The sequence below is a fragment of the Mixophyes fleayi genome, chromosome 4 (assembly GCF_038048845.1).
Source record: "Mixophyes fleayi isolate aMixFle1 chromosome 4, aMixFle1.hap1, whole genome shotgun sequence".
Lineage (NCBI taxonomy): Eukaryota > Metazoa > Chordata > Amphibia > Anura > Limnodynastidae > Mixophyes > Mixophyes fleayi.
This window is the reverse complement of record NC_134405.1, coordinates 137,839,769-137,865,436: the sequence shown is the minus strand read 5'-3', so window position 1 is coordinate 137,865,436 and position 25,668 is coordinate 137,839,769. Positions and strand designations below refer to the sequence as shown.

Here is a 25,668-nt window from a genome sequence, read left to right as displayed (position 1 = left end):
TGACATCCCTTTAGAAGGCTCCTCCCCTCACCTATCAGTGCTGGTTCTTCGTGTCTACTTCTGGCCTGGAAGAAGCTTCCCTCTTCTCCGCATGGTGTTTAGTCGCTACCTCTCCAGTGTGCTGCCGCTGATGTCCGCTTACCTGTTCCACTCGTTAGTGGTAATTGCTGTGGCTCATCACCCGCTATCTATCCAGTGTATTGTCGCTGATCTCCACTTACCTGCTCCACTTGTTAGTGGTATCTGTCGTAGATCATCGCTCTCTTCTCTCTAATGTGCTGCCGCAGATCGTCATTCAACTGCTCCACTTGTTAGTGGTAACTGCCGCAGATTCCTGCTCCCTACTTCTCCTAGTATATTGTCTCCCAGCATCATCTCATCCTGCCCCTAGTACTACAGGGGGATTACTCTCATCTCTCGTATCAGTTCTCTATCACATTTCACTGGGAGCATTCCTAGAGGGCCGCGACCTGCAGGGTGGAAGCTGCAAAACCCAAATTCCCTTGCGGGGATCCCTGGTGAAACCTTCCGCTCTGTAAGACTCTGCGCCTCTGGGTGTAGTCTCGCCAATCTCAGTCGAGACCAGCAGGATCTCACTCATCCTAGCGGATTCATGACAGATCTTCTCCTTAGGACAGCTGCCTATATAGTTAAAATTAATAGCAAGCGCCATTGGCAATTTTTGGGTAGGTTGCCCTACTGTGCAAACGTGAGGCAAATATGGAGGCAAGAGTGGAACTGCGCTGCTCTTTTCTTTATATTTGCCGCAGTACATAGACTCCAAAAACTCTTATGTCTCTTTGCATAAGGCTTTACTGACTGATTACACAATGATACATACAAACACAGAATGTAGTTCATGCTGTTATGGAACACTTAGCTTTTGTGGAGGTAAGAAATACAGTCAGACACCGATGCATGCACTTCCAGGGCTCTCACATGTGAGAGCCATAATCTCTAAAGTCTTAGATTAACCTGACATGAATATATTCCTTCTTTAGATGACATGAAATTGGATTAAACACCCTGTGACTGCCAGGCGGAGCAGGGGTCAGTTTAAAAGCCACAACACAATGCACAGAAGCTCTGTAGTAGGGGAACTGTGCTGAGGGGGCTGCCAGTAACGGAGAGACCACAGAATACAGAACACCCTACATTTTATTCTACCCTACTGAAACATCAGATATTATAATAAATAGATCTTAAAACAGAAACAAGAATCTGAAAGAATATCTGGATTTAGAATATAATATCGAACCTGTTAAAGCCATTGAGAGAGGACTATAGTGACAGATACTGTTGTGTGAAGATACCTAGCCTTCTCCTGCAGAATTGAAGATCTCTCAAGTCTTAACAAAAAACTCATTTATATTTGGTAGGAGATTTAAACAGCACAAGTATGGGAAGTACTAGCAGCTCTACGGTGGATGACCTACAGGCAGTGGAGATCCATCACTGGTACAAGAAGTTCATGACTGAGTGTCCATCGGGTCAGCTTACTCTTCATGAATTTAAACAATTCTTTGGTTTGCGTGGACTAAGTGGAGAAGCCAACAGCTATATAGAGCAAATGTTCCGTACCTTTGATATGAACAAGGTGAGATATTTACCTCTACACAAGTACTCTGTAATTAATTCGTATAGGACAGCTATTACAGTATGCTAGGGCTTACTAGGTAACATAGAACACATGTTCTATAACTAATTGTAACCATTCAGAAATGTACTTCCTGTAGCCTAACCTGCTCTAGATGGATTAAATCTAACATCTGTCTGGTTTCTATTAGTTACGGATGTGTTTCACATTATTTGCATGTTTTATTAACAACTTATTCCTGCTATACATAATCACTACAGCAAAGCAGGGCAAAGATAGCCTTTTGGGTTTATTTTGTGACATTGTGTGCCATTGCACTGGATATTGGATCGTAAGATCAAAAACAAGATTTTGGCTGTGTGCAAACATTTAAGTGAACTGCAAAGGGTGTAAATGAGCAACATGAAAGCAATTTATAGTTTAGTCACTGGTGCGCAGACTTTTCATAATTTAATGAAAAGTGGCATTAACCATTGCTTTTAGTTGTGTGACATTTGAAATTTTCCTCCATTAGATATGTAATTAGTAGCAAATAAATTCCAAAAATAAGACACTTTTAAATGAAGATAGCCCCATTGTCCGCTTAGTTTTTCAAATGAAACAATATCTTAATTAAGGTAATTCGTCAGTTGTAAAATAAATTAATTAATCAAATAAATCAGGAAACGTGCAACTTAATGAGTATTCCATAAGGGTAAGTTGTCAGTGCTTTGCACATAGTCATGCATGAGAACCACAACATAAAAGGGCCACACGCAATCATTTTGGCACATAAGCATCTTTCTGCCCTTCAGAGGTGTAAGACTGTTTGTGTACAAGGCGGACAAGCAGGTGCAATGTTGCAGAACCAGAACTCATTGTTGTACTGCACCACTATATTACAAGTGACCCTCCTATAGTTATGATTATTTTTTCCCTATGTTGAACTGTAAAAATTTGGTATAAGGTTGAGTTCCGCATGTTATGATGAAACCTACAGCTTTACTGATTTGTGCAGTACTATATCTGGATACATCAAGGTCACAATACACTAGTTCAGCACTGTTGTGCTGTACACTAATAACACATACCCGTTTCAAGCAGGCATTGATTTTTTTGATACCCCTCCCCTGGGGCCTGATTAACCAGTATCCTGACTAGGCTGCAAGGCTTTTGGGGGCAGCGCAAAATTTTTGGGTTGCAAAATTGTGAAAGAGAATTAATTTTAAAATATAGAGAATAGTTATTCTCCAAAGTAAAAGACAAAATGAAAGAAAAATGTAGTAAGGCTTTAATCTTGATGGATTGCCATGGTAAAGGCTGAAAACACTGAGTCATTGTGAGCAACACGATGGCTAAGTGGTTAGCACTTCTGCCGTACAGCACTGGGGTCATGAGTTCAATTCCCGACCATGGCCTTATCTGTGTGGATTTTGTATGTTCTCCCCGTGTTTGCGTCAGCAACCTCTGGTTGCGTCGGTTTCCTCCCACACTCCAAAAACATACTAGTAGGTTAATTGACTGCTATCAAATTGACCCTAGTCTGTGTCTGTGTGTGTGTGTGTGTGTGTGTGTGTTACGGAATTTAGACTGTAAGCCCCGATGGGGCAGGGACTGATGTGAGTGAGTTCTCAATACAGCGCTGCGGAATTAGTGACGCTATATAAATAAATGGTGATGATGATCCTCATTGGAGGATATTTGACTATGAGAGACAAGGATGGCGGCAGGCATAGTTGTGACAGGCCACTCCACCTTCACATCTTCACCCTTAGTTGCGTTTGTTCATGTTCTGCTATACAGTCCTGATTTTAATGAAAATAAGCTACTGACAAAGATTACCGTGACAAATTTGAAAAGCCAAGTGGAGCAGAATTTCAAACACCCAGGAACATAAATATCGGGTGGTGGGTGAAATAAGCTGAATTTGAAATTAAGGATGAATTTGCTTGTACCTACTGTGTATTAGAAGGAGTGGAAGGTGAGGAGGCGCTACAAGTGAATTAGCCTAGGGCGGCCTGAACCCTTAATCAGGCACTGCCCTCCCTTGTGTATTTCCCATATTCAAGAACACTACTGTTGCGCAGATACATTTAATGAAGTCACGTGCGGTGCAGTACAAATGGACCTTGGGACAGTAAAATCCCAAACCTGACATGTCTACTGTTCATTACATTTATTGTATTTTAAATCCTCATCCTTAATGCATATTAGGAACAGTCTACCAATGTATTCTTTTTAAAGAAATAAATACATCTGACCTGAATGGTCTGTTTTGTAAATAACACCCTTTCTGGCTAAAACTGTTGGTTAGATACACTTGTACTAGCATGTACTTTAGTCTGCAAAAATCTGGTGGTCCTCCCTGCTCGGGAGTCAGCATGATGTAAAGATTTGCCTGCCCTATATCATCAGGTGTGAATTGAACAGTTAGAATGTCAATAATGCACTGCTGCAGATTAAGGTACCTGTCAGATAATTAGTAGTGTTAGTAGTAGTACTTAATGAACAGTGTATATAAAATATGGTTTTACCTAAGTAATATGTGTTCTGTGTAAAATTCACCCTTGCGGTCTTTAATATTTAGTTAATTTCATTATTAAAATAAGTCTGTAATCCTTAACTTATAAAGTTTAAATAATAAGAATCGATGATGAGGATAGCATATTCACAGTATAATGGAAATTGACCCCACAGTTTGCTAGCGTTGAAAAATAATGACATTTACAAATACAAACAGTTCCTGGGACGCATCTTTAAAAGATGTCACTTCTCTTAGAACTTATGAATAACTGCCTGCTCTGTACAATATCATTTACTGAGGTGACCCTGTGTTAGCCAATCAATAACTAGAAAATCCCTATGTCAGTTTCACATACTGTCATGTCACTGGATCATACTGTAACCTGCTGTTATAAGGTAAGGTGCCTGTGTCATTTGGAATCAGGCACAAAGCTGTAAACTGAATGGTGTTTAATATACAGTGTAAAATATTAATGGATTATCGTTCAGTCCATTTGATTGTTAATGGATCTCATCATCACATCTATGTTTATCTCTGAATTACTAAATAGTAATTGGAGTTTTTGCATATATTACATATATTACAGGCATGGAAGTGTCACAAACTCTTTGGGTGGGACCATGTGTTACATTTACATATTATTAATTGATCACTGCAAACTAAAAATACATAAAAAGAACATTGTACTTCATTTTTTTGCAGGATGGATACATTGATTTTATGGAGTATGTTGCAGCTCTCAGCCTGGTTCTCCGAGGGAAGATTGAGCAGAAACTGCGTTGGTATTTCAAACTCTATGATGTAGATGGGAATGGCTGCATTGATCGACATGAGCTGCTTAATATAATCAAGGTGAGAGTGAGCTTTGTATGAGATGATCAGCAGAAAGCGAGCTGAGCAAAGTTTATTCAATATTGGGCTCTAGATATAGTACAATATATGCAGAGATTTTGTCAGGTTTCCCAGTATGCAAACCAATGAGACTTGTTGAAAATTAAAACAGAGTTCTTTATTTAAAACAAGGATCACACAGTTAAATAGTTAGATGCATGCAGACAATGGTAAATACAGCTAGCACAAGTCCATTGGCATTACAGATAACAGATGCAGAGTTCAATGAAATTGATAATACAATTTGACATCAGATATTGGGAGTAATAGTTGCTACAATAGGAATCAGATACTGCCCTGAATAAACAGCAGGAGCTGAGTGCTGCACACGTAGCAGCTATAGCAGATACTGAATATTGGCAAATGCTCAGAGGCACAGTCTATAAATGACAAGAGCTGAAGGCTTACATATGAGTTTTCTGCAGCATAAACTGGATGCTGGAATATCCTTAGAATATTCAGAAACTGAGTGTTGCAACAGTAGCTGCTATAGCAGATGCTGGATAGTCCACAGGTCATAGCAAGACGCTCCATGGAAGGAGTACACAGGAGGATGGTCAGCAAGTAAGGATCAAAAACCGGAAGATCCACAATGGTACCAAGGAGCAAGCAGATGCAAACTCAATTAAGTCAAAGTCAGGGTCACATAAAAAAAAGATACAAAACAATAAGCCAAGCAGGAGTCTGATCCATCAGGTACAGATCACAGGAGTGAGACCAGGAACAGCAAACAATTGATGAACTAGCAGCCAATCTGCTGGAAAAGGCAAACTGTAACGATCAGGTGTTCAGGATCCAGGAGAAATGATGAGGGCTTAATCCCTTGAAGGCAGGATCCGATATAGTCTATGCAGCATCCAAACAGGAGATGATGTATTGCAGACAGAGGCAGATCATGACAGGTTGAGTGGATACCAGACACTCAACAAACAAGGTAAATGAGGATTGCTGAAAAAAGTTACAATCATATTCTAGAATCGGACAAGTAGCTGTAAATTCATCATTGATTTCCACTGGATATCCAAAGTGTGGAAAATATATATCAACAAAGTCAGAGGAGAGCTGAGACCTAGAAAACCCTCTCTTCTTGTTCTCTTTCCAATTATGAGTCTTTTGGGAACAAAAGTTTGCTCAAATTGGACAATACACAAATGTAACTCCAAGGTTGGAGTACTTGGAGATATAAAAGATGGAACAGATGAACGGTAGGTTGGGTCTGTATCCGATGGACAAAAACCTTTAATTACTAAATCAATAAAAACTAGTAGATTTTTAGATTTTAAAGAATGGGATCTCTGGTCTCAATAAAAGGGTTTGCCTATTCCAGAGCTTTCCCTGTAAAGTTGGACAAAATAAAATATACTTGATTTTCTTGCTAATTGAAAAGGTATGATACAGACTGAAACTAAATAATGGCATAAAATTGTGCCATGTCCCCCATCAAAAGTAGGTGATTGGAATTCTATAACAGAAAGCAAATCAATTTTGGATTACGGGGTAGTAGGAACCTTGGATGGAGAGTTGGATTTGGAAATCTTGGGATCCACACTGGAAGAAGAGGTGACAGATAAAACAGGTGTCTTGGAGATCCTAGAACTGGAGTTATTATCTGAACCAGTTGGACCGGAGTGTCCAATTGAAACAACAGGAGAGGAATCTATCACAGAGATTACATTACAGATGTCTTTGGCTAGAACAGAGCAAGAGTTCCAGACTGGGACAGCAGAGCAGGAGTCCCCAACTTGGAGTGAAATAAGACCAAAAAGATTGAACTCTGATGGAGCAGATAGCATTGACTCAGACTGAGCACATATCTCTGTGGGCTTGGACTGAGCGCGTATATCTCTGGAGGCTCGGACTGAGCACGTATCTCTGGGGGCTCGGATTGAGCGCATATCTCTGAGGGCTCGGAGTGAGCGCACATCTCTGAGGGCTCGGACTGAGTGCATAAATCTAGGGACTCAGACTGAGTGCATATCTCTAGGGGCTCAGACTGAGCACGTATCTCTGGGGGGCGTGGAGTGATCACGTATCTTCGAGGGCTCGAACTGAGCACGTATCTCCGAGGGCTTGAACTGAACACGTATCTCTGGGGGCTTGAACTGAGCACACTTGGTTTAAGGGCCGGACTGGGCACACCAGTCGGAAGGCCTGGACTGGGCAGCACTATAAGGCATCTTTGACCAAACAGAAATTTGAGGCATTTCTGACCGAGCAGCGCAATGTGGAATCTCTGATTGAGCTGCGCGGTGAGGCATCTCTGGATTAACAGAGCTAGGAGGCATCTCTGGCTAAACAGTGGTCAGGATTCCTAGTATGAATACTATTGAGAGTTATGGTAATGAAAGAAGAATGTCTTTATTGAAAACACGGCTACACAGCACAGAGAGCAATAGGTACAATCAATGGCTAACGGCAACTCAGTTCTTAGAGGCAGCAGATTCAAGACAACAGGAAGTAGCATAGTACGAATTACACAGGAACCAACAGATGCAATGAATGGTTAATGGCAACTCAGTACATAGGGGCAGTAGGTTCAAGAAAGCAGGGATGGCAGGTATAAGGATAAATACAGGCTCCTAGACACAGAGGGACAACTGCAGCACAGGGTAGGAGGTTTACCAGGTCAGGATCTGAGGCTGGAGACACAGGGGAATCAAGAAACACTGGATAAACAATGACAAAATTCAGGTTTAACCGCCAGGCACTGGATGATCCACGGGTGCCTGGATTCCAGGTTAAGCCAAAAGGCACAAGGCATCGGATGGACCACCAGTGTCAGGAGTCCAGGTTAGCCAGGAGGCAGGAGGCACTGGATGATTCACGGCTGTCAAGATTCCAGGTTAGCCTGGAGGCAGGAGGCACTGGATGATCCACAGGTGTCAGGCAAACAGAGGGTCAGACAGGCCAAGGATCTGAAGCCAGGAAATCCACAATGCCAGGCAAAGAGCAGGAACAAGATCAATACAAAGACGGGGTCTAGGTAACACAACTCGGAAGGAGACCCGGACTGGGCACACAACTTGGAAGGCCTGGGCTGGACCCACAAATCTGAAGGCCCGGACTGGGGACGCAACTCAGACGGCACTATGAAGCACCTCTGACTGAATAGCACTGTGAGACACCTCTAACCGAACAGCACTATGAAGCACCTCTGACCAAACAGCACTATGAGGCAACTCTAACCGAACAGCAGTATGAGGCAACTCGGACCGAACAGCACTTTGAGGCACCTTTGGCCGAGTGGCACTATGAGACACCTCTGACCGAACATAGCCATGAGGCAACTCTGCGCGAACGGTACGGTGAGGCAACTCAGACTGAATAGTACGGTGATGCAACTCTGTCTGGACAGTATGGTGAGGCAGCTCTGGCTGAACAGTCTGGAGGTACAGGACCCTGTCTGAAGCAGGCTGGAGTAGCAGGGCACTCTCCGGAGCAGGCTGGAGGGGCAGGGCCCTCTCCGGAGCAGGTTGGAGGGGCATGGCCCTCTCTGGAGCAGGCTGGAGGATAGCTGTCTTTAAAGCAGTTTTAGAAAGTAATCCCAAGCTAAATTTATTCTCTGAACCCAGAGAACCATTGGGATAACCTGGGTGTAATTTGGGTCTGTGTAATGGACATTACACAAACAAGTGCTCTGAGCTTGAACAGTAGAGACAGAGACGGTTGGTGCTTCTGTGCATACTTTCCTCTTCAGACAAAGAGGAACGTGGGTGGCCTGCCGGTCTAGAATCCTAAGTGGCAGGGGCCACAGGCATTAGAACAGAGGCAGCACCATTTGAAACTTTATCACCAAGAAAAGTCTCTGGAGGACGTTCTTTCTGATAGAAAAATTCATTGCTCCAGTGGAAATATTTGTGGAGGAAACGTAGATGGCTTGTAGGTCTGGAAGCCTTAGTGGCAGGTGCCATATGCTTTTGAGCAGGTGCAGAATAATAAGTATTTTTATATTTTTAAAGTAAAATGAAGATTCTGGTGGATGTACTGCGGACAGGACATTCTCTCTACAAGAAGGATTAATTGCTCCAGAACATGTATTCAAGTAGGAACCACATGAAACGAAAACAGGAAACTGTTTAAGCAACTCTAGTAACGTATAGACCTGTGTTATTTGAGAGCGAGGCTGTAAAACATCAAAACTGAAGCCTCTAGAACTGAGTAATTTCAGACATCGCAGACATGGTGTCTGGGATCTCAAACACTGAGTTCTTTTTCCAACACATTAGGAACCCCTGTTCAAGAGGAGGGAGCGTGCAACTTGCCGGATCTAATTTTTAGGCCAGTTCATACTGTCAGGGTTCCCAGTATGCAAACCAGCTTTGTATGAGATGATCAACAGAAAGTGAGTTTAGCACAGTTTCTTCAAGATTGTGCTCTAGATATAGTACAATATATGCAGAGATTTTGTCAGGTTTCCCAGTATGCAAACCAAGGAGAATTGTTGAAAATGAAAACAGAATTCTTTATTTAAAAAAAGGATCACACAGATAATAGCTAGATGCATACATGCAATGGTAAATACAGCTAGCACAAGTCCATAGGCATTACATTTAACAGATGCAGAGTTTAATTAAATTGATAATGCAATGGTAGCGGATATTGGGAGTAGTAGCTGCAAGAATATGAATCAGATACTGCACTGAATAAATTGCAGGAACAGCAGGAATATAGGAAAATCCTCAGAGACAGAGTCTATATACATGAGCTGAAGGCTTACATGGAGCAGAAGCTGGATGCTGGAATATGCTCAGGAGATAGCAAGAACTAAGTGTTGCTCTAGTAGCAGACACTGGTGATAACAAGAGACTCCACAGAAAGAGTACACCGGAGGATGGTCAGCAGGATCTGGTACAGTCAAAGCAGCATCCAAAGAGGAGATGATGTACTGCAGACAAAGGCGTGAGGGTGAGGAATTTGAAGAGGATTCTGTAGGGGAAGAGGAGCCAATATAAAGTTTGTCAGAGAGGGGATGCAGATGTGGAGCAGCAAAATAGGAGGATAAGTCTAGCTGCAGCATTAAGTATAGAACAAAGAGTAGCGAGATGGGAGCGGAGCAGGTCAGTAAGGAGAAGGTTGCAGTAGTTGAGATGAGAAATGATCAGTAAGTGGATAAGAGTTTTGGTGGCATCCTGGGGAGGAAGAGTCTTATGCAGGTGATGTTGCAGAGCTGGAAGTGACAGGAATGGGCAATAAAATAAATGTGAGGGGCGAAGGATAGGGAGGAGTCAAGAACGACACCCAGGCAGCGGAGTTGTGGAACATATGAGATAGTGGTGTTGTCAACAGTGATAGAGAGGTCGAGAGAGGAGGAGACTCTTGATAGAGGGAAGACAATGATTTCAGTTTTGACCATGTTAAGTTTGAGAAAGCGTGAGGACATCCAGAAGGAGATGGTGGATAGGCAACTGGAGAGGAGGGAAGAGGAGAGATCAAGAGATGAGAGGTAGAGTTGAGTGTCATTGGCCTAGAGTACTGGAGGCCGAAGGAGGAAGTGTACAGAAAAAAAAGCAGAGGGCCCAGGACAGAACCCTGTGGGACTCCTACAGGAAGGATGGATGGTGGGGTGGAGGAACCAGAAGTAGAAACAGAGAAAAAGTGATTAGCGAGGTAGGAAGTGAACCACCAAAGAACGGTGTCAGAAAGGTGTGAAGGGTGTGGATTAGTAGAGAGTGATCCACGGAGTCAAAGGCCACATAGAACTCCAGGAGGGTAAACAGGGAGAACTGGCCCCTAGATTTGGGCGAGAGAAGATCATTGGTGTCTTTGGTCAAAGCAGTTTCTGTGAAATGGAGGGGGTGAAAACCAGATTGGAGAGGATCAAGGAGGGAGTTGTTAGAGAGATAGCTGCTGAAAGGGTTTGTAGATAAGCCGCTCAAGCATTTTAGAGGCAAAAGGGAGAAGAGAAATGGGGTGGTAGTTAGAGAGCGAAGTGAGGTCATGATTGTGTTTTTAAGAATAGGTGAGACAAAAGCATGTTTAAAGGATGAGGGAAAGATTTCAGTGGAGAGGGACATAGTGAAGAGGTGAGCAAGGTGGGAGCAGGCAGAGGGGGAGAGGGAGCGAAGCAGGTGAGAGGGGGTGGGATTCAGGCATGTTGAGGTGGAGAGGATAATATAAGAGAATAGTTTTCGCCACCTGTAGTGGGGTGGAAGGAGCACAGAAGGTGGTTTTTGGTGCTATTTTTGGTGGCCATTCGTGTTTACAGCTTTGCAAAGAGCAAGTTCTCATCGTTTGACATGTTTTATTTTGTTTGTTTGTCTTTTATCTTTTGGATTATCACAGAAGATGATGGAATGATTCATCATTCCTGACATTTTTATTATAAAGCACAGGAAGTGGTAGGAGCAAACACTCACCTTCTACTTCCATTGACAATGTACTATACTCAACCTTGTTTAGTTTTGCCATTTATTAAAACCCAGGACAATATATCTACACTGGAGCATTTGGAAGTGAGAATGGGACAGTTTTATGTACACCTGTTAACACTTTTACCCAGGACACATTGCTCTATTCCATTTGTTCCCCGCAATTTTCTCAACTGACACTTACACATCAAATACCTCTTTGACAAATGTAATACACATTATACATGGTTTTATATAGAGGCAACAGGCAAATTTAGGGGTTTGCATTTACCTCCTTTTTGCATTCCCATTACATTTTTCATACTTCCACGTCTAAATTTCCATACCACTACTCCTAAATATCCACTTCGACCACTGATCATACATCTAATCTGTTCTTTAGAATGTACTTAGACATGTCTCAAGGTGATCGTTGAGCTGCCCTGTCAATTTAGATGGATTTAAGACTAGTTATTATTAATCTGTGGCTATTAACAGCGATAATCTGTTGAAGGGCAGAGATGTGGGGATTAATTTAAATGTGACCCACTAATCTAACACAGATATGTTAAACAAATATACCAAGAGACTTTGCACAACATTATCAATGCTTTAATAGCTATGTGAAACTGTTATCTATTTTAAAAGCAAGGAAGAGTAGCACTTAGTGCTATATATGTTAAACTGGCCAATTCATGTCAAAGTCTTCCCCTGCTGTCAAATCCAACACTAAATCAACATTAATTCTATCTGAATTTCAACATGAGTTTCAACATGATCATACTAAACATTTTAGGTGTTCTAATTTTTACCTAAGCTTCAAAGGCAAGTACTCCCCAAGCAATAGCAATTCTACTACACAGCCAGGGAATCACCTGATACAAGTGGATCTGCACAAACGATACAGAACTGATTAACATCTGACTAGGCTGCAATCTAGGAAACAAAGCTATATTTTTTTTGGGGGGGGAGTGCACAACATTTTTGGGGGTGCAAAATTGTGACCTGTAGGGTTGAATCATACTGAAATTAATTTTAAAATATAATAGAATAGTGGTTCTCCAAAATAAAAATAAAACATTAAAGAGAAATGTAGTAAGGTTTAAATCTTGACATATTCCTATGGTAAAGGCTGAAGACAATGGGCCTGATTTATCATGGCACGCTCCTGCAGATTTTGTGTAAATCACTCTACACATGCCCAGAACTGGGCCATAAAATGCTGCAATGTTGACTGCATCTACGTGCGCAAAGGACACTTACTACAGCCTACAATTTCTGGGAGTGAACGGGGCTGGGAAAGGGCGTTCGCTCGTAGTCAATGTACTGTCAAGCTTTGAGCTTCTCAAAGTTACTCAGTATACATGCCCTTATGAATCAGACTAATGAGTTATCCTTGGGCTGCGCTTGAAGATAAGTGAGTAGGAGAAACAAGGATGTACTGCTCGTTCATACCTCTGTTTAGCTATATGAGTGATAAAGATTTTTGTGACCCTTTAAAAAAGCCAAGTGGAGCTGAGTTTTGAAAATAGGGAAACATAAACATTGGTGGGTTTGAGGGTTAAAGTAAGACAGATTTTAAGTTAAGGATAGTTAAGTTTGATAATGTTCGATTTTACCTAGCGCATATTAGCCTGGCATGGAAAAGAAGGGGGCTATGAGTGTATTAGCCTATTGCAGCCTGAATCCTTAATCAGGCCCAATTTCAAAGTGAAAGTTATATTTTGCCAATTAAAAATGGTTCCTGTAACTAGTAGAACTGTGCAGAATACTTACCCAGTATTGTATGTTAAAACCACATTTATAAATATCTTCAAGGACAAGCCAGATACCATATAAAACAATTTCGATTTTTTTTTAGTAGATATCTAACAAAAAAAATCCACCCAAAACAAAGCTAATTATATTTGTTTAAATTAAATTTAGTTTAAATATTTTTTTTCAATAAAAAAAAAAACCTGATTGTGCATTTTGTATGTATGAAATGTCTTTTGTTTTTCCCCTATTAGGCAGTGCGAGCAATTAATGGCTGTGACCATGACACCACAGCTGAGGAGTTTACTAATCGAGTATTTGACAAGATTGATATAAATGGAGATGGTGAGAATATATTATAAAACACAACTGCTATCTTTACCTTGACAATGGGGCATAAGTATAACAATACTGTAACATTTACAGCATACTTGCCTACTTTTTTGTTTTGGGTTCCAGGAGGTCCAGGGGCAGGTGGGCGTGTGGGGGCGCGGCTCGGGAAATTGTGTCACTAAGCCCCACCCCTAAGTGGTCATAGCTATTTTGCCCTATACCAGCAGGGGCCGGGGCTGAGAAGATGCATGATTTGTGTCACTAAGCCCCGTCCCCTCCATGTAATTTACCAATCTGTCCGGGAGGTTGCTCTGCTCTCCCGGGAGTCCCGGAGGAATCACAGAAATTCAGGAGTCTCCTGGATATTCCAGGAGAGTAGGCAACTATGATTTACAGTTACATTGTTTACAGTACTGTAAACAAAAAACATAGCAGTTTTAAATCCTTGGGATGTGGGGCATTGCACTGTTTCACTATCAATAATTTACAATAAAACTCAAGGTTTTAATTTTAATATTACATGATTCTTTAATAGATGCATGCAACCATATGTCCAGTTTGTAAGTATAGGGCTTTAATATTTAATTTCCTATGTTTTTTTGTAAGCATGGAAAATGCTAGAATGTATCCACTATCTGGACAGGTAAAACCTTCCAATAGCAGCCATTTGTCTTCACCACACGGCTCATGTGAGGCGTTTCATTATCTGAAAGTGATGTTAAGCAGTTTGGTATTTATCATACTATTTAAATGATTCCAAATTAAAGATGTTCGCTAACAAAAAGTGGTCCTCTAAGGAAAAACAGGATATATGCGAGTCCTAGTTTTCTTGTATTACTGCTTCTCTTCCAATATCCTGTCAGGAACTATTCTGTAAAACTGCAGCTGCAAACAAATTGGCATAAGTTACCATCTTAAGCTATCTTTTTGAATGAGAATTCTTGACATACTTAACAAAAGATTTGTATTAAAAAAAAATAACAGAAATGTCAGCTTTATGTTAAAAAAGAAAAAGTTCACGTTTTTTAAAAAACATGATTTTTTTTTTACAAATATAGACATAAAATAGGCAACCAGAAAAAATACACACGAAAAACTATTTTCAAGAAGCAGTAAAATATTGGGAAATTGTGACATTGATATTATAAATTTATATTATTTTTACCTCAAAACTTTTGAACCCATTGCTATCTGTGCATATACAGTATATGTGAGAGCTTAGAAATGAGCTCAGCTCCCATTACTATTTGGCACTTGTGGGAGAAGTTACCCTAATCTTTGTCTTTTCACAGGGGAGCTATCTCTGGAAGAGTTTGTGGAGGGTGCTCGGAAGGACGAGGAATTTATGGATGTGATGATGAAAAGTCTGGATCTGACCCACATAATGACAATGATTAACAACCGGAGGCACAGCGTGTGACGAGAAAGGGTCAGCAGGTGGCTTGTGGTGGGGAGGTGTAACATGGCATACTTTGGAGATGTTGGGGGTACCACTATAGTACCACTGTGCATGAGTGTCAGCAGACAGAATTCATTTGGGGTGTGAAAGAGCCACCAGGAGACCTACTTAGGATTACAAAGCAAAGTAACAAATACTATACTAAACAGCAACATTTATATTAAATTATAAATATGTATTATTCAGAAAATAATCTTTTGGAGAAAAAAATATTTCATGTGTCCGCTTAAAGCTGTTACATATAGCCTTTTTCTCCATATAATTCTTGTTCCAAGTTTGCTGGTGTATCCCACTCAAACGTGGGCAGTCGCAAATTATCATGTATCAGGCATGACGCGACAGGATGAGGAAAGGGGAGGCACAAGGGTGAGGGATTTTGGGCGAACGTGCAGTAACCCGTTACTACTAATCAGAATTGGCATTTATCTGTTTTATACAAGTTATTGACAGTGACAGCAAATGTCTGTTTGGATTAGTGCAGTTTTGTGCTTTTGCGCAACAAGTAACTTTCAGTATACATAGATTCTAAGGTGCAGATTATATTCGGCCACGTTATTCTTGGAATAACGCGCCCTGCACACTATTACCGTTAATAAAGTAAAAGTGCGCAATATTACTGTAAGTACGATAATTTTAATGCTGACTTGTGCTCGCAGCCCTCGGGGCCGCAAGCAAAAACCGGGTTAAAATTACTGTGTTAATGGTAATACAATTAGCGCCGCATTATTCCTACACTAACGTGGCAGAAACGTATCGGCCCCTAAGTCTGATACTAACATACAGTAATGTGTGCCATTAGGGACGAGAAGCTTCTTGTGAGTGTTAATAATATTAGTGAAATAATTGTGAGGAGCCATCAGCTGATTTGAGAAGTGGATGAATCTCTCAGGCTCTTGGACAGATGTATGATTTCCAGCTTCCTGGTTATATATCAGAGTATGCTAATCTTTTCATTAGAAAACAATTTGTGATAGAGAAAGGAGCATCAATACAGTGGGTGATGGAGGATGGGTGACTCCTTACCACAACTTGTAAATAATTGTTCATATAAACATGTATTATTATAATGCAAAATGTAAATACTTACAAGTGCTGAGCAAACAGATTTTATTCAGAAACAGCATAAGGAACAAAGAGGTTTATGCTATGTAAACTCTACTGCCATCTAGTGCTAATGATATATATATATATATTCTTATTGTATAGTGCTCTGCAAAGCAATGTTGTATATTCCAAGGCGATACATGGATTTACATGGTGTTTGCAATATATTACCATGCAGTTTCATTTATATGTATAATGTACCTACAGATTTCTGCATTTTTGTTATTTGCATGTTTGTGCCTTTTGTAAGCTGTAAATAAAATGCTGTATCCTATAAATATAAAATAAACTGTAAATATCAAAAATGTGTAAAGGTCTTCATGTGCTCTACATTTGACCAAATGTTTTGATTTACATGTGATACCTACACATCTTCATTTCAGAACACCATATACTTCTCAAGCACTGATTCGTTTTTTGTTCCAATACCCCTTTCCAATTTGTTACAATTGGATCAACATTTGTGTTGCGATGTGAATTAAAGTTCTGCAATAAAAAGTACACAAGCACTTCCATTGTGTAATCTGTGCTTCCTGTTGGCGGTATCGCAGCCAGAGAATTTAATGCTTTGTAACATCTCTCCAGTGTCTGCACCAATCATTCAAAGCCAAACTATTCACTCTAGATTCAGTGACTGCAAAGTCAGTATCACACTCTTATTGTGCAACTTCGTTAAATCACTGCACAGAAAACATAGGAAGATATAATGTGACATGCTGTTCTGCTAGTTTATATCTAATCATAAATGATCACATTTCCAGACTGAATGCAATGGTGATGTTAAAAAATGGGACAGCACAAAAGCCATGTTGGTAAGTCACAGGAATGCTTATGTTCTTGCTGAGTCTGTATCACAAAATTGCAGGAGAATTGAGGAGGATTGTGGCATTCTTATGGAGTGTGATCTAATTGTAGTTATAAGCTGGTCATATTGCTGAAATCACATGCACTATATTAAAACGAGTTAAAATGAGTGCAAACTTGAAGACAGACTCCAAAGTCCATGTCTGAAGTGGTGCTATCCATACCTCCCTACCTTCCAAATTTTACATTTTAAATCATTCATTAATCAGACCAGCCCCTAAATCACTAAACCTTTTATCTCCAGATGTGTGTCTGTGCGGATAAACAATTAATTACTCTTTCTAGAGTAAACCTAATAGTTGTTTTTTACAAAGCGGGTTCAGCATTATAGAAGCAGTGTTATCCACCATAGATAAGCCAATGGGTAAACCAGATGAGCTTGCGCAGTGTAGTCTACATGATAGCATATGGATAGCATAGATTGCGTTAATAACTACCACCGAGCATAGAAACTCTAACATGAAGACAAAAGTATTAGCTAAAGAGGTGTATAAAACCCCCAAATTGTATCTCAAACTTCACGAATTGTGGCTAAATCTGTATCTAAAGCTGTGGTGGTGGAATGATGATATACAGGAGTCTATTTTTGACCCCAGTACAGTAGCCCTCAATATGTGCCGGTGCAAATCGCAGTAACACCATCCTGAGATGGCATTAATATGCTGCGGCTTAACAAATGAGCAAATGCTGCTATCCCCATAGAGCTATGGGGACAGCTCCAATAATTAGGATAATGACTCAGAAATCTATGATATCTCTGATATTGGCTCTTCATCGCTTCTTAAATAGATCCCATTGTCTGATTTGTACTGCTTGGTTTTAATTCCAAGAAATCCTGTCAATGAGGGTAAAGGTAGTGTCAGAAGGGCTTGTTTAAGCATTTTCAGCTGGAAAAGTATTATTATTAATTAATTAATTAATTATAAAGCGCCACAGATTCTCTAGTGCTGGACATTCGTACAAATATAGATAAGACATAACTCATACAGTAAGCAAAATTGCAACTAAATAAGGCAGTTACACATACGTAGCACAGATGAATGGGAGCAAAACTATAGGGACTTGCATAGCATATAGCAAAATATATGACAGGACATACAGAGAGATGGCCAATAGACATGAGATAATAGGTAGAGAGCTTACATTCTACGGAGTAGTAGAAGTAGTAATAATATGCTGACACATTGCAGTGTAACTTGGATATTGTGATTGTAACAAGAGAGTATGGACAGAATGACTAGAAATTAGTTCAGAACAAAAATTAGTCTGTGTGTAAACAAGTTCACTGGTTGATATCAAAATGTATGCGTTGTATATTTCTATAACTATATAGTCAGTGGCGCTTATGAGAATTACAGAAGAACAGTGTGCTGTGCCAGTGTGTGGCACAAAAATAAAAACAGTTGATGTGGCTTTGTATTACCTGGGTATTTTATATCCATATAAGTAATGACAAATACAAATGTACAAACTAATTAATGTGTGGTAAAAATACACTAATGAAGATGCCAATGTATTGTCTGGGTATTTCTGTACACTTAGCAAATATAAGCAATTATGTTAAATAATGACAAGTGAAGAAAATAAATTGGTTTTGCACCAGTCATAGTGCTGTAAAATAATACACTTGTTGAGAGAGCAGAAACAAACAATGTATTATCTGAGGTATTCAGGTCACCTTATAGGAAATTACAAGTACAGAAACAATTGGATTATTATAGTACTGAATTAAATAAAATTGCGGGGAAGGGGTTTGAAGTGATGTGAGTCATTATAGGGTTAATTAAGGAAGATGTTAAAAATATGCAACTCAGGCAATGCCACTGAATTATTTAGACAGCGAAATACCACATACACAAGGTCAGTTGTTGATGATTGAGGATCTCTTCTTTGTATTCCATGCTCTGTGATTGGACTGAATCTCCAGTGGGTGCACATTTTTAATGACTTCATGAATTGCTGATGTTGAGCAGCATTGATCTGCAATTTAAATTCTTTACTAGAGTACAGAAAAAGGCCTCACACTATCAGACACCCCAAGAATGAAGGCATTGGCCTCCATAAATATTACTTAGCTGCCCAACTTACCAAAGCAGTCAGGGCTCATGCCACGCCGCACACAAAGATGTGAGTTGATGTCAAAACTGTCCTAATAAATAAGATATCCCCCCACACCTTTTTCTGCATAGACTCCAAGGACCATTGCAATTGCCCCACCTTACAATTTGCACTCTCTATTTTAAAATATTGCGTTCGCAAAGAGAATGGTCCTCTTGTGGCATAACGTGACCTTTCTTCCAGGTCTCAACTCCAGAGCATACATGGCCTGGACTAAATATAATATTAAGTTTCTCCTGGCTATTAGTTCCTTGGGGCGTCTTCCCAGAGTTCTCTGATTTATACCAATACATCCAGATATGCCATCTTTTTAATAGCAAGATACTCCTATGAATCCTATCAACATTTTGCCTATGTAGGTCTTCATCCAGAGGCCTCATTTCCATTTTTTACTCCCTGGAGCTCCTATATGAAATACTAACCAAAGTGAATCACAAGGTTCATTGGGAAGAGGACATGGTCTTGCATTAGAGAGGCGGTCCCCAAATCATCAATCTGCACCCGGCTCACGTAAAAATCTTATTAACTTTTGCTTAGACGGTACTTGGTTCCCACCAGAGTAAAAGCAATAAATCAGACTGCCTCAGAACTTCGTTGGAGGACTGCAGCACTCGGGGCACTCTATCCACATATGGTGGAGCTGTCCCAATAGCAAGATCTTTGGTGAGAGCTTAAGGATCTAGTAAACAAGATCACCCAGGTACAACTCCCTCCAAATCTCTTATTTTATCTTCTAACTCAGCCAGCACCAAAAGTCCCAAAACAGATATGGAAACTCACTGAGCATATACTCTCAGCAGCTAGATGCCTGATCGCCCTGACCTGGAAGAAGCCTGACCCCCTCCACAATTCTTGCTCTTATCAATAATGTTTGGCAGATATAAACTAGCATAATTCATCACCAGCCTAATCAATTCTTGTCGGCATGGAATGCTTGGACATATAGATCACCTTACCTACATGAACACTACATGTTAGTATATGTTTATCACTAGCAGTTCCAAAAACTGATAAATGTCTTTTTGTTCTTAAACTTCCACATACCTTTAATGCTCCTGAAAAAAGTGTTAATACAGAATATGATCATATAGATGTTTTAGTGATGTCAATTTTAAACCTACATAACTTAAAGGTGTCCCACCCTAACTTAGTTACCTGTTTAGGTTACTTATCTAAACAGGTAACTGAGGTAATGCCAACGTTATACTTGAAAATTATAGATGAAACTGCATATTATCATATTAACAGCCATATCTTGTATCAACAATCATTTCAATATACAGTAGTTCTGTTAAGAAAATAAATCCCCTAAAACGTAAAATGAATGTGGTGACATATTCTTTGTAGTATTAATCAAACAACAAAGCTTAGTAATATCTTTAATTAAGACTTTGCAAAGTAGGTGATTAATTGTACCACTTTATGATAACAGCTATAAATACATCTTTAATGAATGTTATTTCTCAAAAGTTATTTGTTAATACAGATTATTGATAATCTATTGTTTGTGTTTGCATATGAAGGAAATTATGTCATTATTATCTTTGCTAGATTAATATAAATGGGATCCTAGATACTGAAATGTCAAACTTGTTAGTAAGGAAATTACTATGGCTACTGTGTTTAATCTTGCACAAGTGGGTATGTAAACCTTTTACTTAACTCTTTATTTGACCTCAGTTGACAAACAAAGTTAGAGGCAGCAACATATGTTTTAAATGACATCCTTTCCCAGGTATAAGACATGGGTTCATGTTACTTAATTTAAAACAAATATCTTATTTTGAATAGAAAGAAAGATGTAACCAAGCTGTAGCTAAGGGTAAAACTTACCACTTCTAGAGGCTGGGACCTAGATTTTAGGAAACACAGAAAAATCTCTATGGCTATGTTCTACATTTTAAAACTAATCTCACTACTACTTTTTTTCTAGAATAAGGAAACCCCGGCCTCTCTTTATTATTATCCATGTTTATGTATATAGTGCCATCATATTATACAGTGCTATACAGAGAACATTTAATCATTCACTTCTGTCCCTGCCCTGTTGGAGCTTATAGTCTAAGTTGCCTACCAAACAAGCACAAACACACAGGCACACGGGTCCATGTGTAGCCAGCAGCCAATTAAACTAACATTATGTGTTTGGAGTGTGGGACGCAACCAGAGCACCCGGAGGAAACCCCTTGCAAACACGGGAGAACATACAAACTCACACAGATAGGGCCCTGGTCTGAATCAAACTCATGACCCCAGCATTGTGAGGCAGCTATGCTAACCACTGTGCTGCTCTCTTTCTGTACTCAGAGCCATTGGATCTGATTTAAACTTGAACACAAAAGTGTGACTTGCATAAATTTGTTGCACTGCACATTTGAACAACTTAGGCTTGTATTTTGAGTGAACCTGTACTATACTTGGGCCACTTGCTCTTGGAAAGGCAGATTACTTGTAAGCACTACAGTATTTTGGGTCAATCAAATGATAAATGACCGTTTGTCCCGATATTGCATTAGTGTGTACACTTAGACGATGAACGAGGATCGCTCTAAAGCAGAAATCATCATTTGATTTGATTGTTCAGCAGAACTATAATTCTCGTTCAGCTCTGCAATGACGTCCTTCCAATCCTGCAGTGTGTATGTACTTACGAGCAGGATCTCCATAGTGTCCATGACAGTTGAAGAGCACAGATCTGCGGGTAAATCTTTTAAAACAAGTATAGTGTGTACGCATGCTGATCAGGACTTTTTCTTTCAACTGTTGGTACAATCGTTGTAGATAGCACTACAATCCTGCCCCTTAGAGATGTATCTGATTTTGACACACACACACACACACATACACACACACTATATAGATATATATATATATACACTATATAGACAAAAATATTCGAATGCTTGAATGCTTGACCATTATACCAACAGGGACTGTAATGACATTGTATTCAAATACATATACTTTAACATGTAAGTGGTCCCTTTTTGCAGCAATAGCAGCTTCCACTCCTCTTGGAAGGCTTTCCACAAGATGTTGGAGTGTTTCTGTTGGAACTGTGCCCATTCATTCTGTAGAGCATTTATGAGATCAGACACGATGTTGGAGGAGAAGGCCTGGCTCGCAATCTCCATTCCAAGTTCATCCCTAAGGTGTTCGATGAGTTTGAGGTCAGGGCTCTGTGTGGGCCAGTCAAATTCTTCCACACCGAACTCATCAAACCATGTCTTTGTAGTCCTTGCTTTGTGCACTGGGGCACAGTCATGGTGGAATAGAAAAGGGCCTTCCCCAAACTGTTGCCACAAAGTTGGAAGTATAGCATTGTCCAAAATGACTTGGTATGATGAAGCATTAAGATTGTCCTTTACTGGAGATAAGGGGCCTAGCCCAAACCCTTAAATACAGCTCTATATCATTATCCCACCTCCACCAAATTTCAAAGTTGTCATAATGCAGTCAGGCACGTAATGTTCTCCCAAACCCAGACTCTCCCATCTGACTGCCAAACAGAAAAGTGTGATTCATCACTCCACAGAACACGTTTCCACTGCTTCACAGTCCAGTGTCGGTGTGCTTTACACCACTCCATCCGACACTTGGCATTTGTCTTGGTGATGTCAGTAAAATTGGGCCCTCTAGATAGGTGGACCTAGCACCTAAAATGTCTTGGTTAAAGGCCTAGCATTTGCTTCCCATAATCAGTAATTAGGCATGTGCTATTGGGGAGTAGTTAGATATCAACTAGGACAACAACAGGAAAATATATTGATTGATCTATCTAACATAATGCAACATGAATCCTTTGCAAAATGTTAAGGCATCAACCAGTAGTGGTGTGAGGCCAGCGCCAGAACAAATGATCTTTTATAATATTATCTAGTTTTTAATTTTCCAATTTCAGTTGAGAGGGCACAGTTGCCTTCCCTGCTAGAGCCACTTTGTTTTGGAGTATTTGGCCAATTATCCAGTGAACCATCAAATAGTTTTATTACAAACTCTGCCCAAGACACTTTGTTGTAAATGTTTTAGTATTCAAAACATACAAACCTATTATGGAATCAGTTTTCACTTATCTAAATTACACCACTCTCACTTACATGCTGCTCACACAACACCTAACCCTTTGTCCAAGGATTAAAAAGTGTTGCCATGCCACATTCCTTCACAAGGTATAAAACTAGAACTTGCTTGCTGGTGTAACTACAGCTTTGTATTTCCTACTTGCGTCCTGCTGCGTTAACGGGTATGTATTACACACTGTACAAATTTGTCTGTAAGTGTATGACTGTCTGTGTTCATCTTTTGTGTTGTAGATTCTTATATTGTTCCTTTTATATGCTTGCACTTATGATCTGTATGTTAGTTGTATTATAGTAATTCTAATATGATGTAATGTAACATAATATAATATAATATAACATACTATTATAAATATAGTTTGGAAAATTTGCACTAACAGTTGTCGTTTATAATGTTCTTTTTGTATATCTATCGCTAACTAACATACAATTCTCTAACAAGAAAATTAAACTTCACTGTTAATTTAAGACAAATGCATTATATTAAGGATGTGCTTTCATGAGCTAAGAAGAAGTTTCTAGTCATTCTCTATATGTCTGTGGGATGTCCTGTCCAATTGATTAAATCATTTATTTTAGTTTGGGAAATAAAGAGAGAACATGATCTCACACCACACAGTAGTGTGTACCATATATATTTATGGTGGGAATATTCATTGGTAAAGGGGAAATAAAATACATTAATATATAGATCCATGAATGTTCTCCCCTGAGTCTTCAGTTTTATTCCTTATGGTGTACAGTTTCTTCTTCGGGTAGAGAATCTGGCCATACTCTGAGTCCAGACAGTGCAATAGCTCAGTCAATATAGTAATGCAGCAGCCTGGTGCTCCTATGTGGTCACATCTCAGAGATATTAAGCTTATAAATAGGAAGGTGGGGATTCCAACAGTGGCGATCGGTCACCTAGAGTACCAGAGTTTCTGGGGGAACCTAAAACATTGCATGAGTGATATAATGTCACACATTTTATTTCCCCCACAGCTTCCCCCACCTTGAGTGCTGCCCTTCCCAGGCATTTAAATGAAATACCCGCTTCTTCATTGGCTGATAATGGGGAAGATGGTGGTGTGTTTATTTATGTAAAAGCTTTTTGTCTGCCCCTCTCTTCTCCCCTGACATTTCTTACCTTGCAGAAGAGGGTGACATCAGTCTCTGTGGTCAAATGTTCATACACCCCAGAGTGTCAGTGATGGCACAGTGCAGTAACATCATAGTGCAGTGCCAGGCTCCCAGTCAATGACACTGAGGAGCAGCCACAAGCAGGGTGATGTGTATGATCACATCACCACAGAGCCTGAAATCCCCCCTTGTGTCCAACTCCTCTAAAAAGTAAGAAACAGAAGAGGTGGGTAAGAGAGAATGGGTGGATGAATGAATTGCAGTTACCCTCCCACAGCCTTCAAATCTTTAATAGCTCTTTGAAAAACGATCTCTTTAGCTTCCACCTATACTAGTCACACTGATACACTTTCACAACTATCCCAATCTCTACTCTGAGCCACACTCGCCCCACCTGTCTCATCTGTACCTTTTCCCATTAAATTCTTGCTCTCTCATGAGCAGGGAACACCCTACCTTTCATTTTCATCTTTACATTTACTTTGTCTACCTTGTATGTCCCTGTTTTGTGTGTTCTGCTTTCCCACTGTCTGTTGTTGTGGAGCATATATGTTTATGTGAAATAATTTATGTAGAGCAAGGTTTTGGTGCAGTTCACTTTTATCAAGGACTTATCACAGACACAGGAATTGTTAAAAAAAAAACCCTCTGCTTTATATACCCCAGCATCCTCACATACCCTTAATACAAATAATCATGGTCAAGTATAGGTTCACTGCTGTTAAAAATTAGTTTCTATTAGAGATGTTCACTGACCACTGTGTTCTGGTTTTGGATCTGGATTAACGTTGTGTTTTGGTTTAGTTTTGGCAAAATCACCCTCGCATGTTTTTTTGTTTTGGTTTTGGATCCTTATTTTTGTTTAAAATCTCTATTTTTTTTGGCCAATATTACAGAATTTTGCTTTTTCCCCCCCTACATTATTATTAACCTCAATAACACTAATTTCAAGTAATTTGCAGTCAATTTTAACCACCTTATAGGTCACAATATTATTTTCATACACTTGCAAACAAAGACTGCAGCAGTTCTTGCCAGTGATAAGAAGAAGGTCATTGTCATGCCTGGGCATAAGACCAAAAATCCACCTCTTATGTTTGGAATTATTTTTACACAAATCCTGACAACAGTTGTCTAGCCATTTGTAGCATTGTAAAGCCACAGTCAGTAGAGTGAGGGACATTAACCATCTAGGAACCTCATCCATGTTACGCCATTTGAAGCGAGTTCATGGAAAGCTTTTGTGAAAATCAGAAACTTATGCTAAAAAAATAACAACAAGCAGTCCAGCATCAGCTACCTCCCTTCTCTCAGCTAGATCTCAGCACTTGCAATCTACACCCCCAACACCTTCATCATCAATATCCTCACAAGTGATCAGAGTTAGTCCTGCATCCAAGATGAGATGACTCCTCCCCTATCCAGGACTCCTCAGAAGAATCCTTGAGCGTTAGGCCCACTGCTGCTGGGGGTGGATCTTTTACCCAGAAGCAGAC

General features: G+C 39.9%; 1 protein-coding gene across 1 annotated transcript; it reads left to right on the top strand.

Moving 5' to 3' along the window:
* The first annotated feature begins 1,078 nt into the window (after window positions 1-1,078).
* LOC142152137 (guanylyl cyclase-activating protein 1-like) lies at window positions 1,079-14,913 on the top strand. Its single transcript, XM_075208448.1, has 4 exons — window positions 1,079-1,597; window positions 4,803-4,952; window positions 13,348-13,438; window positions 14,719-14,913. Exons 1-4 carry the CDS (start codon window positions 1,400-1,402, stop codon window positions 14,844-14,846), a joined length of 567 nt encoding a protein of 188 aa, XP_075064549.1. The 5' UTR covers window positions 1,079-1,399; the 3' UTR covers window positions 14,847-14,913.
* The last annotated feature ends 10,755 nt before the right edge of the window (window positions 14,914-25,668 follow it).

Excerpts from the sequence above, each read along its gene's own strand:
- LOC142152137 (XM_075208448.1), top strand. The coding sequence starts at position 1,400 with ATGGGAAGTACTAGCAGCTCTACGGTGGATGACCTACAGGCAGTGGAG. Across the intron at positions 1,598-4,802 it reads GTACCTTTGATATGAACAAG|GATGGATACATTGATTTTAT; the intron begins GTGAGATATTTA and ends ATTTTTTTGCAG. Across the intron at positions 4,953-13,347 it reads AGCTGCTTAATATAATCAAG|GCAGTGCGAGCAATTAATGG; the intron begins GTGAGAGTGAGC and ends TTCCCCTATTAG.